Source organism: Hetaerina americana, unplaced genomic scaffold (genome assembly GCF_022747635.1).
Source record: "Hetaerina americana unplaced genomic scaffold, ioHetAmer1.1.p SCAF_7, whole genome shotgun sequence".
In the NCBI taxonomy this organism is placed as follows: Eukaryota; Metazoa; Arthropoda; class Insecta; order Odonata; family Calopterygidae; genus Hetaerina; species Hetaerina americana.
In genome coordinates, this window is record NW_027287316.1 from 23,358,141 (window position 1) to 23,377,027 (window position 18,887).

Here is an 18,887-nt window from a genome sequence, read left to right on the forward strand (position 1 = left end):
TCTGAGGACATTTGGTACACAATTGTTCATGATTAGTCAAAAATCTATTAGAGATTAAGTTTTACTGAGAAAAGGAGTAATAATACTGCTCCTGCTTAAGTTTTAGTTATATTAATGGACTCTTTTGATGTGAAGAAATGATATGTAAGAGTCATTTGGTACATTCTAACGGATGAAGTTTTTATATTTATTTGCACAAGGGTAACTCCAAAACTTTTAACTTAATCTCTAAATTCAATCATGAATTTTAGTGGAATCCACACATTGTATATCCCACTCATTACAGCTTACCAAAACACAAAAAAATTAACATAAATGGTTTCTTTGCCAAAATGCTTTCAAGCACAATATCTTCAAGCAATTTTTTATGCATCCATGAATATTGTAAAGTCTTTGTTTACTGTCACAACTGTCAATCGCATGAATTTAACCATTCACCCAAAATAAATATTGAAACCAAGAACTGAATCATCACGGGTCATTCACCAAAAAGGACCCATTGTTGGCAAAAAGTTATGGGACTGAAGTATAATATTGCCCACGGCTGGAAACTTTTCAATATAAATAAACCAGTGCTTACCAGGCAAAGATTAAATTCTAGTACATAGCAATTAAGCTAACAATCAAGTTCAGAAATAATGGTCACTGTTTGTGTTAGAAATTCAGTATAAGGCCAGTACAAAGGTGTTACATTTTGAAGTCTACCACTGGAGTCCATAAATAAACCAATTTTCAAACTCTCCATCATTTTCATCTGTATTTCAATCTGAAGATGTGGTAACCACAGTCCCCTCAGAGACATGATTAACTTTTGTTTGCAGATGACGAGACATTGATTAACTTTTGTTTGCAGTCCGAAGAAGAGGCCACTCTACTGTTCCTACAATTACATACGTAAAAGACTGAGGTGGAAGAAGATAATGCAAACTTCGGCCAAAACTTGAGGATAACAATCTCCTACACATTCTTCTTAATCAGCTTGTTCAGTAAAATCATTGTACCCACTATCTCATTAGGACATATTCTGGTGGAAGAAGTGACTATGAAGTCTCAATCTCGCCCCAATAAAGTCTTAAAATAAATAAATATTCTTCTTTATTTTATTAAGAAGTGAAATCTTCAGTATTTAGCTCCATTGCATTGTGCCATCCAAAATACATAAAACTAGTAATAACCTATGTTAGTCAGGGAAGAGCCCATAATCATGTGTTCAAACCTATCATGCAACCTTGCCAAAAGAACAACATTGAAATTAAATATTTTAACTTAATTTGAATAAAAAAGCCTGCACGGATGCATAACTCCTTTACAATGAACACAAATAAAATATTCCCATGCAATTCTACCTTTCCCCATTATTTTAGATTCCATGATTCTGAATTAACTTGGATTTTAAAATATTCATATACCCCACATCTGGGCTCCCACCAAAATGCATGGTTGAGCAATGGAGAGTAGAGAATGGCAGGAGTATTTTCATTGTGGATTCATTAACTTTGGCTTGAGTCAAGAAAATATATCCACCATCTATAAATGTTCTTCCAATCATCACAGAACTCCCCAAGAAGGTAAGGGATAGGCAGAACGAGCAAAACTCAAAGACAAGGAAGTAATCACATTTGGAGATAAGAGATCTAGCACCTAAGAGGGAGGGGTAGCACAGCTGCATCAGAACAAATTTATTATTTTCGCTGTGCTGGAAATACCATCTCCGGATAGTTACAGTTGAACAACAAAAGAAGAGAGCAAAATGGCTTTATTAACTTTTAACTGAAATGTATGGATAAATGAATTTCTTTTTTGGCAGATATTCCAGAGGGGAGTAGATGGAGATTCGGCGGAACTTGACTTTCTATACATTCATGAACCTCGTAGGATTAAACTGAGATAGAGTCATCCACCTGGATTTTAAAACAAATGGGGTTTTGCGATATATTGGCTGCAGAAGCCTACCTTTTCCATTTTTTCCACCATCACCTCCACTTGCTCCAGCAGTCACTGGCTTTGCCATTTTCTGTTGTTGCTGCTTATTCCGAGCACGACTGGCCTTTTGTGCGGCTAACAGTATCCTCTTGTGGCATGAATGAGCATGAGATGCGAGGGCTGCACGCCTTTCAAAACGACGGTTGCATCCTGGACAAGACTGACCCATTCCTGGTCTCTCCGGAAATGATTCTAACCGCCAGTTGTTATCTTCCTGCTGAAAGAAGGAAGATCATGACCAAATGAAATATATAGAGAAATCAAAAGTAACATGGTTGATATAATGTAGAGAACAAAAAACAGCATTCCAAATGAAAATTTTAGACCACTTAAGCTAAAAATATGCTCATGAATGAAAATTTAAATCCAAGGAAGAAAATTAAATTGGATAAAATAGAACGTAATTGAATTTTATGAGTTCCTTGGTGAGGAAATAGTCTTGCTGGGGAATAAGTTAATGATGAAAATCGCTTCTTTCAAAGAGGAGGCTGTTGCCTAGAGACTAAATTAGACCATCTTAATATGCACTATAACATAGTAGAGTAACATAGACCTATATTTGCCACGGACTAATAAAATGTAATAAAAATATAACACAAAATGTTAAGCAAATTCTTATCTCATCTTTCTCGAAGTCAAATAACTGCTTTTGCAAAGCTTCAATTGATGTATTTTAAGTACAATTTAACTGACAACCAACTCAACTCAATGCAACCATTAACCCACGCAGTGCAAACAAGAGAGTCTCATTATATTTCATATTGTTTCTGGAAGGAAAATCACCTATTTCAGCAAGTATGGTTTTTTAAAAGCTAGACTGGCATCATGATGACATAAGGATGACCTAACCAATTTTCAAAGACTGGAGAAAATGGCCAATTCAATTTTTTTGCTATAAAAGTAATGATGAGTAACTAAGTAAAAATAATTTCAGTACCAGTTATCATTTTGAACTTTGGATTTAATTACTTTCTCCATGTGTTGTAAAGATGAAAGTATTATTTCCATTTAAAAAAACTGAACTACATGATTTCAACAGATAAGCAGGTTTTGATCATTTTCCAAATTATCCCTGTGAGATTTTGTCAGTGTATTCACGCAACTGAGTGTATCTGATAGATTTATAGGGAGCATGGCAGCTCAAAAATTATTAACTAGAGTTACATGAAATTTTATAACAAACATTTTTGTTAAGAATAAATGTATTAATTATATTTTGGCCTGAATCAAACCATCATAGGAGTTCGTTTCAGCCATTTTTTAGGTGTTAGAATATTGGAACTGTACCAAAGCAGCTACTTAAATATCAGGAGATCAGTAAAATATTTTTAATTAAAACTGATATCAACTTCTGTGACACATCATATTATTTTTATTAGTAGCAGAAAGGATCTTCAAAGCTGATCAACTACAAGAAACAAACAAAAATAATTAGACTAAGGTAGAGTATTTCATCTGATTATCTTAAACTTTAAATACTACCTTGATCAAAAATTTCCCGGAATTTATTCAGAAAATTAAAAATACTAGTTTATTCATCTAAATCTATATTGTCCCCTTCAAAGTAATCCCCATCGACTGCAACACACTTATGCCAGCGCTTGATCCAATCCTCGAAACATTTTTTATATTCGGTTTTCGGTATGTCCATCAGTGCTTCCTGCGATTTTTCCATTACTTCCTCTCGGCTGCTAAAACGCGTTCCCCGTAATGGTTTTTTAACTCGATTGAACAGAAAGAAGTCACAGGGAGCCAAATCAGGTGAATTCGGTGGCTGTTGGATGGTATTTGTTGCATTTTTCGTCAAAAAATTACGAATAATGATAGCACTGTGCGACGGTGCGTTATCATGGTGCAAAATCCACGAGTTTTCTGCCCACATTTCTGGTCTCTTTCGGCGAATTGCTTCACGCAAACGTCTCATAACGCCCAAATAATACTCTTTGTTTACTGTCTGGCCTTCTGGCAAAAATTCATGATGCACTACACCGTTGTAATCCATGAAAACCGTCAGCATTGCCTTCTTTTTTGACTGAAAACGACGTGGTTTTTTTGGTCTCGGCTCATTTGGTGAACGCCATTCACTTGCCTGATGTCTGGATTGCGTGTCGTACTCATAAACCCACGTCTCGTCTCCAGTAATGATCCTTTTGATGAATGTGGGATCGGATTCAGCCTCGCAAATCATGTCTTTTGCGACGTCAACACGGTCTCTTTTTTGCATGAAATTGAGGTCTCTTGGCACCAACTTTGCTGCTACACGACGGAAACCCAAATCATTAACCACAATGTCTTGGGCGGATCCATAGGCAATGTTCAAGTCCTCCGCTATTTCTCTGATGGTTAATTTGCGGTTATTGACCAACATTTCTTTTACTTTATCAATTTTTTCACCGACTTTCGATGTCGATGGTCTGCCACTGCGTTCATCATCTTCGATTGACTCACGACCACTTCTGAACCGCTCGTGCCACTGGTAAACGACCGTTTTTTTTAGAGAATCGTTGCCGAAACACTTTTCCAACATTTGCAACGTCCGTGCGCCACTAAATCCGTTTTTTACGCAAAATTTAATACAAGTTCGTTGTTGCAAATTTAAATCCATTTCTGCAATTGTAAAAAATCGCCAACACACACAGAGATAGATGTACTCTTGGCTACGTAACTTTTGCAAATGTCAAGTTATGACACTAAGATTTAAAGGGAATATCAACAACAGATGTACCAATTTAACAAAAAAAACAGAACTCAAATCGGAACGATGGGAGCGCCACACGGTGGTTATTCCGGGAACTTTTTGATCAAGGTAGTATATTACAATCACTAACATTTTTTTGAGTTACTGATACTGGGAATCAATTAAACTGTTGTCAAAAACATTATAATTGATAAATTACTTCTTAACATCATAAGGTCATTGCTGATTGTCAACATGAAGCATTTATATAATTAGTAGGGATGTGCAAAGTTTTGTTACAATGATTTTGAAGTAAATCAGTCAAAATATAGATAAACAAATTAGAGTGACAAAGATTTAATCTATCACTGAAATTGCAAAACTGATTGAATGCATGCAAACTTTCTTGAATACCTAATTCCTACACCACAAAAGAATAAGTATAATTGTTATTGTGTGTGTGCAATATTAAGCGCATAAGAATGTGATTCATGATAGTGAATATTAACAAGTAGAGCCGTAATTATAAATACAGAGAAAATATTAGTTCAAAATCTCTTACATCAAGGTGATCTTGCAAATTTTGCCCAAGCCTGATATAATACATTAACTGAATAGGCACTTAAAATCAAGCACATTGGTAACAGTTAGCTCATTAGTTTGAGGAAAAACACTAAATCATATTTTTTAGGTGAAGTCCCCTGTTATGTTGCTTGAAACTGAGATAACTGAAACATGGTTTGATAAATTTTTGCACTTCTGAATACCTACTTAGGAGGTGAATGGATAGTATAATCACACTATTTGCCTGTACCACATATAAGTTCTAAGTAACTTTATAGCAACAAGGTCATTCCAAAAATAATGCCTCATGTTCTTTTCATGGAAACTACAACAGATGCATACATAGAGCTTAAGAGCACAGTGACATATAATATAAGCTGAGTTACATAGTTATTTTTCCCAATGGACTCTTGCCAGCAATGAATAAGACCCTGCTGCACTCATAAAAATCTGAACAGCAGAGATGAACAACTTTAATACAGCTCTAATGACAGCAGCTGTGTAAGGAAAACATTGTACATATAATGGATCTTTCATAGGATATTGGAAGGATGGAGATCCTAAATCAGGCCTAGAAGATGAATGTGGTCAGTCCAGCAGAATTTTTTGATCAGCACAGTATTAACTTAACTGGTGGGGGACCTGGCTTTATCATGCTGCAATGTGAAAGTTTGCCTTCTATTTTGACCTGACCTCTGAAGGGGAGGGCTATTAGCTTAAACAACATCTCCTCGTGGTTTTCAGAAATGAGACCAGGCTTCAGAACATCCAAAAGAATCAAACTTTGCCTATCTCAAAAGACTGAGCACTTCACTTTCCCTGCTAATGGATGAATCTGAGATTTCTTTTTTTGACAGGAAATTTATATGTTGCCACTTCATGGACTGCCTTTTAGATTTCCATTCATACTGATGATACTATGTCTCATCTAGGGTGAAGATGCTGTCCAGAAAATCATCACCTTCGGCCTTCAACTGGTATAGCAGGTCCGGACAGACTTCCAATTGGAGGATTTTCCTGGTCCTGTGTAAGCATCTACAGAATCCTATGAGCACAAACTTTGTGGTAACCCAACATTCCCAAGATTGCTTTGAACTAATTCAAGCCTGATCATCAACTACTGATCCATATAGATATGCTGATCGAGGCACTGCTCACTGTGAGGAGTTTCAGCTGGGCAGGGATACCCAAGACATGGTTTGCCATGAACACCAATTTTATCAACGTTGAAACTCACCCACCACTGCCTCAGCATCCATGCATTGGGCACAATTTGTTTGGCAGTGAGATTTTCAAAAACACATCAGTTTTGCATCCACCCCGATTTTAGATGCCATTTTCATACTCTGTGGGTCGCAGTAGTCCATGGGTAGAGCTTTGGACTACTGAACAGAGGGCCCAGGTTCAATTCCCGGGTAAGCCTCTCCAGCCACCTGCAGCTCCACCCAAGCTATGAGATTTTTCAGGTACCAGACCTTCCAGGGAAACCATAACCGGCACAGGGAAAGGACATGGCCCCCCTACCCTGATGTGTGAATTTCCCATGCCGTTGGGGTTAGTACTGGGTGAACTCTACCATCACCTACCAAACCGACCTTCGGGTTGATTACTATGTTTATGTTTTTTTTTATTTCATACTCTGCTATACTGCTCCTATCTGTCACACATCAATGAAACTATCAGCACAGAGGTAGGATAGTTCAACCTTAACTACAACATCACAAACATCAGCCTCACATGTTACAGACCAACACAAAACAACAGAAGGCATTATTTTCTGAATTACCTCCATAGTTGGGTGAATTTTCCACTCGTTTTCTACAAACATAATCAGTATTTATCAACTTCTATTCAATAGAAACAAAGGTCATTTGCAATCCTACATTTACACAGAAGTAAATAATAAATAACTAAAAGTCCCAATGAAAGCCTTTTTAAAATATTAAATGACAAATACAAGCAATTCAAATTCTATTAAAGAGGCCAAAAGAAAACTAATAATGATGGAAAATCAAGCAGAAGTTGGAACTTTGGCAAGAACTATACATGAATAGAGAAAAACTTATTATACATACAAACTTTCCCACATAAGAAGTCTTAGTTTAAAATTTTCAGTTCTAGGTATTTTTTTCTTTATGTTGATTTCATTATAACGAATTGTCCATGTTATTTATTTCCAACAATCATAAAAGGTTTTTCATCTAGAAAACGAAAATACACTTTTAAAATATTTTCCACCAACCTCAATGTAACGTATTTCTTCCACTGACCCCTTCAAAAACATGAATTCAAGGTTTCACCGCATGAGATTTTAGAAAATGTTGTTATGCTACTAACTGTACAACTCGGATGGCTTATTGCTCAATCCCTCCCACTTCAAAATGCCTGCATTTTTCATTTAACATAATTTTAGTTTTGGAAAAAAATGGGGTGAAGTGATTATCAGTTATAGTATAGTCATTTTATAATACTAGCCTTTTAATTCACGAAAATCTGCTCTTATCTCATGTTATCACACTTAGCCAACTATTAGCTAAAGATACATGTGCTTTAATGGAGAAATTTGCTGTGGCAACTTATTGATTATTTATTAATTGAAAATCATTTAAAATTTGATTCGTGTTTCAAGCCTTCAGAGAAACTTCCTTTGCGAACCCCTGGTCATTATTTTCAGATTCAGCATTGGACCTTTGATAAAGTTTCAGAAATTGAACAAAATTAATGTAAATTAAACATAATAAAAATATTTTTTGAACTAGAAGCACAATCACATTACCCTGTGTAATTTAGGTAGCTTATGAGAAAAAATTATATCAGAAAAATAAGCAACTAAGTAGTACATACATATTTCTTAACCTGCTTTCAAAGCTTCTAAAAAAATAAATACCTCATTACTTTAACTAAGCCACCACACGTGCCCATCATTTACTGAACTGTAACAATGAATTTATTGATTGTGTTCTGGATATACCATTAAACAATAAGGTTCACCCACAAAACATTCTGTTTTTGTGGGACAACTCAGGTGGCAAAGAAACCTATCAACATCAGTTCTTCAGCGTATTTAAAAAAAAATTAAAATTGCATTACATCTGTCAACATAGCATTAACATATTAAATATGCAATACAGCCAGGCATTACATTTAAACAAATAATTTACCCCAATGAGAACTGAAAAGCAAATAAAAACAAAAACTCCTTAGGCAACAATGGTTCATGCTATTAAGAGATTGGATATCGAGCTTGTAATACATACCGAAGAGGGCTTACACGGTTGCACACACATCTAAGATTTGCATGTGTAAAATGAAACACTGAGTCAATATTCATGCACCATATAAAGAGCATTAATGACAGCTCCTTATCAATAACCATTTTCTATGTGCAATAAAATTTACAATTATTTATAATTTGACAATTATGTATAATTAGACAATCATAAAATATATTACTGAGAAAAATTACTAAGAATCAGCCAACCTGGCATTACATTAATCAGTGAACATGGCATGTAGGCAGACAATCACAGGGTAAAAGGTATAACGATCACTTAAAACTATTCAAAGAAAGGCGACAGGCACCACTGAAACATTAATGCTAAGTGTATCTGCAATTTTAGTTGCTAATTCATGAAAATTAAGCATATCAATGTGCAAATCAAATTTAATTAGGATGACCTCATTATATGTCAATACTGAAGTAATATTTAATACGTTTAGTAGACTTTCAACTTTGGACAATTTGCATGTACCAATATAAATGTTGAAATAATGACTAGGGTAAAATAATAGACAACATTTACAAGAAATATTACCAATAAACATTTGTACAGATAGTTTTTAAGCCTATATTAAGCAACCATAAACTAAAAAGAAAAATATAAAGTTTTTATGCACCAACAAATTTTAACATATATTTACTGTTATAATACTTTATTTACTATTCAAATTAATAAACTAGTATATTCTGACTTCCCCTAAAGTCACAAAACATTTGCAAATACAAATACTATGAAAAAATTAAGGAAACCTGGAAAATATTTTTTTTGCATTTAATAGCTATATCTATCATAACATGATTTTCCCAGGTGGAATGATTTGCAATAATTTATCTTGCATACCAGATGCACCGCTTCACCAGAGTATTAGAAATTGCATTATTTTGAGCTATTTTTGCACAAAATTTTAATAAAAAGATGGCATTTTTCATCCATTACACCGATTATGATAATTATCCACATTAACAAGGTCCATGATTATAATTGAAGACTGAATGGGCTCTTCTTGGACTTTGGAGGCAAAAATCACCCCACACACGCATTGGATAAGTAATTTTTTACAAAGTAGCTTCTAAAATTCACTGAAAGATCTTTGCTTGCTATAGCCAATTTTTACTGTCAGCCCTTAGCACATTTGGTCAGTACATGTATCAGTCTGGGTTCCACCATGTGCATGCAGACTTGTGAGCCTCGGCTCTCTGTTTCTGCTTGGTGCTGAGTCTCAAAAATCTGCTAAGAAATCCCCATTGCATGGAAGGAGAAGTCTGCGTAATTATTGCCTAATTTTTCCCTCACAAAATATCTGTTTTTCTATATTTGTCTAGACAATACATTTAAGACATCTGCTGAAAGAACATCAGCCCCTTGGATTACCAACCCTGATTATCTGAAGGAATGTGACAATGCCACATGGATGAAAGCTAAACTTGTGAGCCACAAAGGCACTGCATGCATTTTAATTCCACACGGTTTATGTTATGTTTCAAAGGCCGCGAAATAGTTGAGGTCACAGGTTTGTCACAAGGTACCTTGATTTCAATTTTGCACACAAAATTGGGTGGAAAAACAATCTTACCAAGCTGGGTGCCATTTTTGCATTCAATGGATAATAAATGCAATTGTGTGGTCAATGCGGAGGTTGGTTTGGTGCTTGGGATGGACACAGTATAGGCAAATGGTAACACTTTTCTCTCTCTTTGGGTGGAGGAGAAAAAACAAGCCTCCTTCCCATACATCCCTTTTCATTAAGATCTTTCCTCTTTATAATTTCTGCCAATTGATGTCTCTCTCTCATCCGATATAGTATTACCTCCCTTATTATCAGAGATGAAGAAGACCCACTCGTGCAGCACCCAACTGAGTCTCAGTCAACTTATCCTGAATGGTCTTTCATTGGAACAAATCATTTTTATCTGTAGAAACTGTCTACCTCCTTTTATTCCAATGACGTGCATCTTCAGATGCTTCCCCCTTCAAAGGTGCAGAAGTAATGGTGTGCAGCTGCAGTCGCTCTCCCCACCTGCCAGACTCTGGTGGTACATGTCTGAAAGCTGCTTACATAACCTCAAGGGTATACAATAACAATATTTTGACTTTTTGTCATTTCTTCTGATATAAATTAGATATTTATAAATTTTCTAATATTTCCCTTAATGCAAAAGCAGATCACTCAATCTAGTTAACTTTAAATGTCACATATGTTCATAGCATAAAAACTCTGCCTAAGAGTCTCCTGAAAACCATTTGATGGCCTGATTGAAAAACTAGCCTTTACCCATATCAGGAATCACTGATCTATGAGGTTCCTACCCACAGTAAATTTAACCATTCACCCTGAGAAATTTGCAGCAGATATGTACTGGGCGACAACCAAACTAAAACAACAGCAATTTTGTACCAGTACAAAAATGCCTGTAAATGAAGGGAATGATGAACATACCTTCACAATATTTTCTAATTTTCGAAGAACTTGAGCATGTTGTGCTGAGATGGCTGGGAATTGTGTGGCCTCAGAGGGTGGCGGAAGGGGTGAACCAGATCGACCAGGTGCTGAGGACACTATTTTGCTTGCAGATGTAGACGACGAAGACGACTTTGCTGCTAGGGAGGATGCTTTCTCAGGTGGTGAAGACGTGACAGATGAAGACTTCTTAGGCTTATCTGTTGTAATGGATTGAGCATTTGCTTGAGAGGATGAGTTTGGCAGTGGAACAATTATCTTTTTACGGAATGCCTTCTTCTTGATGAGGACCCTCAGCTTACGGACCTGGTCAGTAGTCTTGCGGTGTACTGCATGGAGACGAATCAACATTATTAATTCAAGATCAAGAAGTTAGGATAGAGATGAGTAATTGAAACTTAGTGATGTTTAGAGATGGGAAATATTAAATACCACCTCCATGCAATTTTAACTCAACCTATTTTTACCATCATCCAAGAAATTGTGACTAGGAAAGAAATATGCAATAAAAATTCTGCATCCATGAACTAAACAGTATAAATTCTTATAATTCATTGAACTAAGCATGTTCATATTGCTGTAATTTCTGCAATTAATCTTTAATTAATCACCAACGAAAAATTTTAGTTATTCATGCTTATCAGAATTACCTTAGATGATTAACATCTTTCAATCATGAATTTTTTTCACAGGAGTTGAAGGAGGATGAGTTAGAATAATGATCAACTCCAATCAATTATATATGGTAATTGACCAGCATAACAATGATCAAAAGACAATAAACCTAACTCATTGGTGTTCAGATATAACTTTTGAGTCTAGCTTTAGAAAACTCAGCAATATCAATAAAATATTTCAATAAAAAATACAGTCAATTCATTTACTATTTTCACTTAACTCTTCAAATTTTCCAGGAAACAAAAAAAAAGAGATAAATGTTTTCCTTTGCACTTTATACAACTTCATTTATCACTATTTTCTCTAGAAAGGTCAATTTTGTTGTAACTCGGGATAAGGCAATCAGATTCTTTCATTAAAATTGACAGACAAAAAAGAAAAACACATTTAAAATTAGTAATTTGGAGAGGAATGTTTTCTCATAAATTAGTTACTACATCAGCCTTGAACACAATCCAAGTCCACAAACAAAGCATGAGGTTGAATTGTGCACAATTCTCAAGAGAATTTTACACAATTTTTATGCTTAATTTTATTAAATAAAATTCCTCTAAAAACCAATAAGCATCAAGTAGCTGGATAGACCAATCCTTGATTCAGTATGATGTTATATTGATAAAATGAGCTCTTACGGCTAGTAATATTGAATGAATGTAAAACTCCAATAGCCGTAAACAGTTCTGTTTACGGCTATTGGAGTTTTACATTCATTCAACAGTATTATTATTATTATTACTTTTTATTTGCCCAGAGATCACAATACAAAAATACCAGGTGGGTGAAGTATGTACATGATATAAGGCACGTCAATGAGGAGCAAAGACACAGGCTCAGTTAAGATACATAAAAGAATAGATGCTCATAGTTACATAAGTGTTTGGTACAAACCCATGAACATCGGCTGTAACATGCACATACAATATCAAATTCAGAAAAATCATTGATCACAAACATGAATCAGACCATTACCATTGCTAGAAACTAAAAGTATGAACTTACTGGTCGGGAATATTGTTGAGATATTCATCAACCGAGTAAAACATATTGCGTTGTAGATATCTTTTTAGTTTATGCCTGAATACGGCAGTTCCCTGTGTATCCTTGATACTTTTGGGTAGTTTGTTAAATAATCTGATGCCCATTTCATTGGGTCCTAATTTCAATGCTTTAGTTCTTATATTCCCATAATGGAAGTCATTCCTGCCTCTGGTGTAATGATGATGATAGGCAGAGTTAAGAGAATAGTTGCCGATGTTATTTTTTATATATAGAATTAAAAACATAATGTAGATGCATGGGAGTGGTAGCAAATTTAATTCATGGAAAATAGGCCTTGATGGAGCATTGTAAGGTTTCCTGGCGATGATTCTAATAGCTTTCTTTTGCATTTTAAAGATGGTTTGAGAAATAGCAGCTGATCCCCATAATATTATACTGTAGGTTATATTTGAGTAAATTTCCCCATAGTACAAATTGAGTAGTACAGTTTTACTTGTAGTTTCATACAGGTGTCTTAATAAGTAGCAAGTTGAACTGAGCTTGTGTTGGAGGGCTTTTACATGAGTATCCCAAGAAATATTTGCACATAGAGAAATACCTAGAAATTTGCATTCTGTCACACGCTCAATTGATAGGTCATTGATTTTTACCAGCAGATCATCTGATATGTTCTTATTGTGTGTAAAGTTTACTATTTTACTTTTATTTACATTTAAATCTAGAAGGTTGTCTGTACACCACTTGTTTATAGCAAGTGTGACAGACTTAGCTTTTTCCACAAGGCTGGGATATGTTTGTGTTGATATTATTATATTAGTGTCGTCAGCGTACAACACTGGTATTATTCCATCATTATTTGGTAAGCAGTTAGGTAGGTCATTGATGTAAATCAGAAAGAGGAGTGGCCCAAGGGTTGAGCCTTGTGGAACACCTTTGTTAACTTGGTATGCTTCGGATGAATATTTTGACCCATCAACTGATAACACTACTTTTTGAGTGCGATTATGAATAAAGGACTTCAACCAGTTTAAAGGACTTCCTCTAATTCCTATTCTATTGAGTTTAATTAGTAGTCTATTGTGGTTTACATTATCAAAAGCCTTTGACAAGTCAAAAAACATTCCAAGAGTTTTGCGTTTAGCATCTAATGAATTAAGTATGCTGTCGATTGCCTGACATATGGCAGTTGTGGTAGACCTTTCCGATCTAAATCCATGCTGAGAATTAGAAAGTAGGAAGTTTTTTTCGAGATAAGATGCTATTTGCATATACATGGCTTTTTCGAATATTTTAGCAAATGTATTTTGGACGGCTATTGGTCTGTAGTTATTCAAATCATTTACACAGCCATGGTTTTTATAAATGGGCACTACTTTTGATTCTTTTAATTGGGATGGGAAAATCCCTTGTATCAAAGATTCATTAATTAAAAATAAAAGGGGTGCTTTTATGGCTTCAAAACAATGATGAACAACTTTACCAGGAATTTCATCTGGGCCAGTACTGGATTTGTTTCTGAGTGAGGAGACAATAGTTTTTAGATTGGTTTCAGAACAGGGCTTGGCAAACATTGACGATGGTGCATTTGCTAAAAGCACATTGGCTGGAGAAGTAGTTAGGCAAGGAGCTGATACGTAGTATTTGTTAAATTTATTAGCTAGAGATGAATAGCTAATGGCAGTGTTATTTTCAGGGTTACAAAGTTTTGGGAGAGTGAGTTGTGGATTTTTCTTACCTCTACAGTCATTAATTATTTCCCATGCAGTTTTGGACTTGTTATTGGAATTAAGTAACTTATTATCATTATAGGTTCTTTTCGTGGTAGAAATCAGTTTACGGTAATACTTTTGAAATTCCTTATAGAGTAACCTTTGTTCATGATTGTTTGAACTTTTACTGGAGATAGCAAGTTTTTTAAGCATGATGATGTCCAGAAAACTCAATGGTAATAAGGGGTATTCAGAGCAGGATATATCCGACAAATTAAACCTGAATCCAGAAATAATGATTCTCAATTAATAGATAATCAAACAAATTGGATCAGCCAAGACGAAAAGCAATGAATCAAATGTCACTGTATATTTTACAAAGAGAACAATTTATAAAATTCTCTTCTTATTCATCTACTAAAATAATATCTCTTTCCAAGACTGAATAAAGTCAGTATGCTTGATCACCTTTATATAGATGTCTGTAGACACTCCAGTTATTTGCAAAACAAGTTTTACAGCAAGGACATCTGTAGTATGTCCTAAACATCACATGAAGACTCTTCATATGATGACTCAGAGTTTTTCGTGTAGAGAATTTTGCTTTGCCTGTAAGAAGAAAAGAAACATCACATTAGGACTATATTTATTCTTTGATTTGTGACCAAGTGATTTCATGGTAGAGGCTACAACAGTTAACTTTACTTTATAACACTCAATTCCATGGCTTTATAATTTTCTTACCTATTTTTTACTATCAAATCAATGAATGGTAAGTATTAGTCTTAAATTTCATGACTTTAGAAGAATAAAACCTAATTTAATGAACCAAATAGTTGAACGAAAACTTGTTCTTTTTGAAATAATATGAGTGGAAATAGATAAAATCATGAACATTCAGACAAACATTGAAGTGCATAAAAACAAATGGCATATTATTAAAGCCTCACTTCGAATAGTTGTTAATTAAACCGATATTCCGGCAAAGAGAGAGGTTTGTAGGGAGAAATCCTATGGAGGCAGGAAAAGTGGATGATGGGGGTATTGACCAGCAAGGGGATATTGAAGACTCTAATAGAGCGGAGAATGTTGGGCAAATGAGGAAAGGGAAGGAACAGGATAGGGATTTTGGACGGGATGAAGGGAGGAAGAAAGTATTCAGAGATGAAGAGGGACCTGATGAAGAGTAGGATACTGGATTTTGCATTTTGTTAGGAGTCACAAAATATTTATTTAGTAGCTGTGTCCATCCAAAAACCTACCTTAACCGGAAGATTACCTAATAATAATAATAAACCAATATTCCACGGGAAATTTCTTTTCATTACATCAAGATTTGTAGTTTTTAAAAAAATCTCAACATTTATTTTTTGTTAACGAGTATTAATGTAATTGAATGAAAGTTTTGTAATGGCATGGACTATCAGATATATACACTGTGTTTGGCAAGCATTATTTAGCATTATATTAAGCCTCAACTTGAACAAAAACTAAAGAGCTGCTCACTCATATGATCTTCCTTAACTCCCCATTAAATACCTATCAAATATGTACCCAGGATACAATTATTTTTTTCTCATTATCAGATATAATTTGTGAAAATATTCTGATAGGATTCTAGAAACAGCTGAGTAAAGCCAGTAATGTGCACCTCATAAGCTATAACAACTAACTATGTTAGTGGTTCACTGATGTTAGCACCAAAAACTAAAATTATGGTAATTCTGGGTTCCCTGGGATTGCTTTGAGGAAATTCAGAGACAGTTTAAATGTATTCTTATTCACAAAGACTGAAACCGGAACTGCTTTCAGGTAAAGGGTTATATTGTCCTAAATAAGACCTTTACCATTCTTTAGCTGAAATTATGAATAACTCTCCTTATACTGACATTATGCTCTTATTACGAGTATTATTTTAGACATTATACCAGCATTTTAGGTCAAATCGGTAGACATAAAAAAATAATACCAACATCCTATACTTATAATATTGGAATTTTGGTGCACAGTCAAAATTCTGAAATGGCTCACATCTATTTACTATAATAGCCGGAGGAAGTTCATCCTAGGGATTCAAACTTTATAGATGTGCTGAATAAAGAAGTATAGAAAGGATCTTAACAGCAAGTAACACTAATTGTTATGTCAATGAAATAAGAGTCAACCAGCACAACAATGGGAATCTTGACAACCTCAACAAGGAACAACTCTTTATAATTCCAACAATGGTCAACACTCTGAAATTGGCATCTCCTGCAGTTTATTGAAACTTAGGGAAATTTTGTGTCTGTACAGATGGACTTCACTTATCAGCTCCCCAACCAAAGAGACAGCAACCTCTTCGATAAGTATCGACCTTGTTGTCACTAATCTCCACTTAAGTGACAATGATCACTCAAAGGTGGTCAACTTAAGCACTTCTGACCATTATGTGCAACTGTCATTTATCCCAAATTCAAAGGAGCGCGAAGGTAAGAAATATCCAAGGCATTACCCAATCAACTGTGTATATTCTTTCCATGAGCGATTGTGTAAGATGTCATGGGATACTTAATTCAATTTAAAGTGTGCACGAGAAATGTACTTAAGAAGAGTAAAACTCATCGTTGAAGAATGCTTTCCTAGAAGAATAGTTGCACAGAAAGCTAGTAAAAACTAAGTGCGGGGTAAAAAGTGAAGTGAGAACAGCCAGCAATGAAGTTAGGGAATTATGCACATTGAAAAAAGGGTGGGAAGATCAAGGCTTCATAAACTAATTCCAGAGCTATAAAAAAGGGAATAAGTCCTTGCTGCTTCATGCAAGGAAATCATATTATAACAAAGTCATCAGCCAATCTGAGAATATCACTAAAACACCATGGCAAGTGGTCAATAGTGTAACCGGGGGAAATGTAACCAAGAGAGGAATTATAACATTGAAAAAAAGGGCAAAGTTTAATCTATCTAATCCAAAACAAGTAGTCAAGTTTGCAATTATTTACCTAACTAATGAGCATTTACAAAATGGAATAATGAGTAATGATAGGTTTGATGCATGGTTTTGCCAGCACATGATATCTTCCAAGACCCTCTTTCATGCAACAGAGGATGAGGTCTTGAAGTTCATTATGAGCCTTAACAGTAAACCATCGGTCAGAATTGATGATATCCCTACCATGATTATTAAATAATGCTCCAAGTTAATAAGCAAACCCTTAACATTTATAATAAATGAGTCCTTCACAAATGGCAAGTTTCAAGACTATCTAAAAATAGCAAAGATAAAACTTTTTCATAAAAAAGGCGATGAGGACGATATTAACAATTATCAACCAGTGTCCTTATTGACTAATTTCTCTAAAATCTTTGAGTCCTTAATGAGAGACAGGCGTATGAAATGTATCATTAAAAATAAAATGATAGAACAATTTGGATTCCAAGAGGGAAAAGGTATCAATGATACTCCTGGAAGTTTTCTAAAAAAGATAATAACTTCTCTAGATTTGTAGGAATACCCTGTCGGCATAGTCAGTGATGTTTCACGTGCATTTGATACTGTGGACCATGAAATTCTTCTAAGTGAATGTTATGGAATATGGGGCATTGCCCATAAATGACCTCAATCATATTTAAAGGACAGGAAACAGCTGGTGGGGGCTTCTGGTATTGGGGTCAACAACATTATGATAAATCACTTATCACCCATAGAAATAATACGTGTCAGGGTATCACAAGGTAGCATTCTTGGGTTATTACTATTTCTACTATATATCAATGATTTCCGTAGATGTATTGGGAATAACAACATAGTTCTGCATGCATATGATAAAACTCTGGCAATGAGCCACAAAGACCCTAATGTGTTGCAAGCTAAGTTTGACTGCTCATTATTGCTTTTGAAAAAATGGTTTAAGATTAACTAACTGTCTGTAAATGTACTAACAATAAATTATATTCAATTAGAAAAAAGAAGAGAAGCACCTCAGTTAGACCTCTGCTCAAAAGGCCAGCCCATAGAAAGGGTACACAGCACCAAGTTTTTACGTTTGTCTATTGATGAGTCCTTAAAATGGGAGACCCATATCAATGGCCTATGTTCCACTTCGGCAAAAAGTGGATTTTTCTATGAAATCTTACAAATATTGCAGATTAAAATACACAGAAAATCGCTTACTATGGCAACTTTTGGTCACATATGAGCTATGGATTATTTTTTGGGAAGCATCACCTGTCTTCTGTAGAGTTTTTATAATTCAAAAAAGATGTAATAGGTATATAGCAAAAATACACCCAAGGCAAACTTGCAAACCTTATTTTAAAGAATTGAAAATTCTAACTTTACCTAGTCTGTATATTTATTACTTACGCAAATATGTTAAGGATAATATGAAACAACTAACTTGAAACTGCCCCCGAATATGCATCAAAATCAATAATGAAACAGCAAGAGCTGATGGCATGCTGCTGAATGCGGAAAATAAACTTTTTCTCATTTTTTTCAACTACAAATATTGGAGGTGGTGGGCACAATGAACACTTTCCTAAACGTATCGGTTGAC

General features: G+C 34.9%; 1 protein-coding gene across 3 annotated transcripts in view; it reads right to left on the reverse strand.

The window, feature by feature from the left end:
• Positions 1 to 18,887, reverse strand: part of LOC139696911 (titin homolog) — a 45,124-nt gene that overhangs the window by 4,045 nt on the left and 22,192 nt on the right. The window contains exons 6-9 of one of the 3 annotated variants that reach the window (XM_071595791.1): positions 14,818 to 14,958; positions 10,943 to 11,292; positions 8,482 to 8,511; positions 1,954 to 2,200 (exon numbers count right to left, since the gene is read on the reverse strand). In XM_071595791.1, coding sequence (XP_071451892.1) covers positions 1,954 to 2,200; positions 8,482 to 8,511; positions 10,943 to 11,292; positions 14,818 to 14,958 — 768 coding nt within the window. The remainder of the gene's footprint in view (positions 1 to 1,953; positions 2,201 to 8,481; positions 8,512 to 10,942; positions 11,293 to 14,817; positions 14,959 to 18,887) is intronic. The other 2 variants (XM_071595793.1, XM_071595792.1) reach the window with 2 other exon arrangements.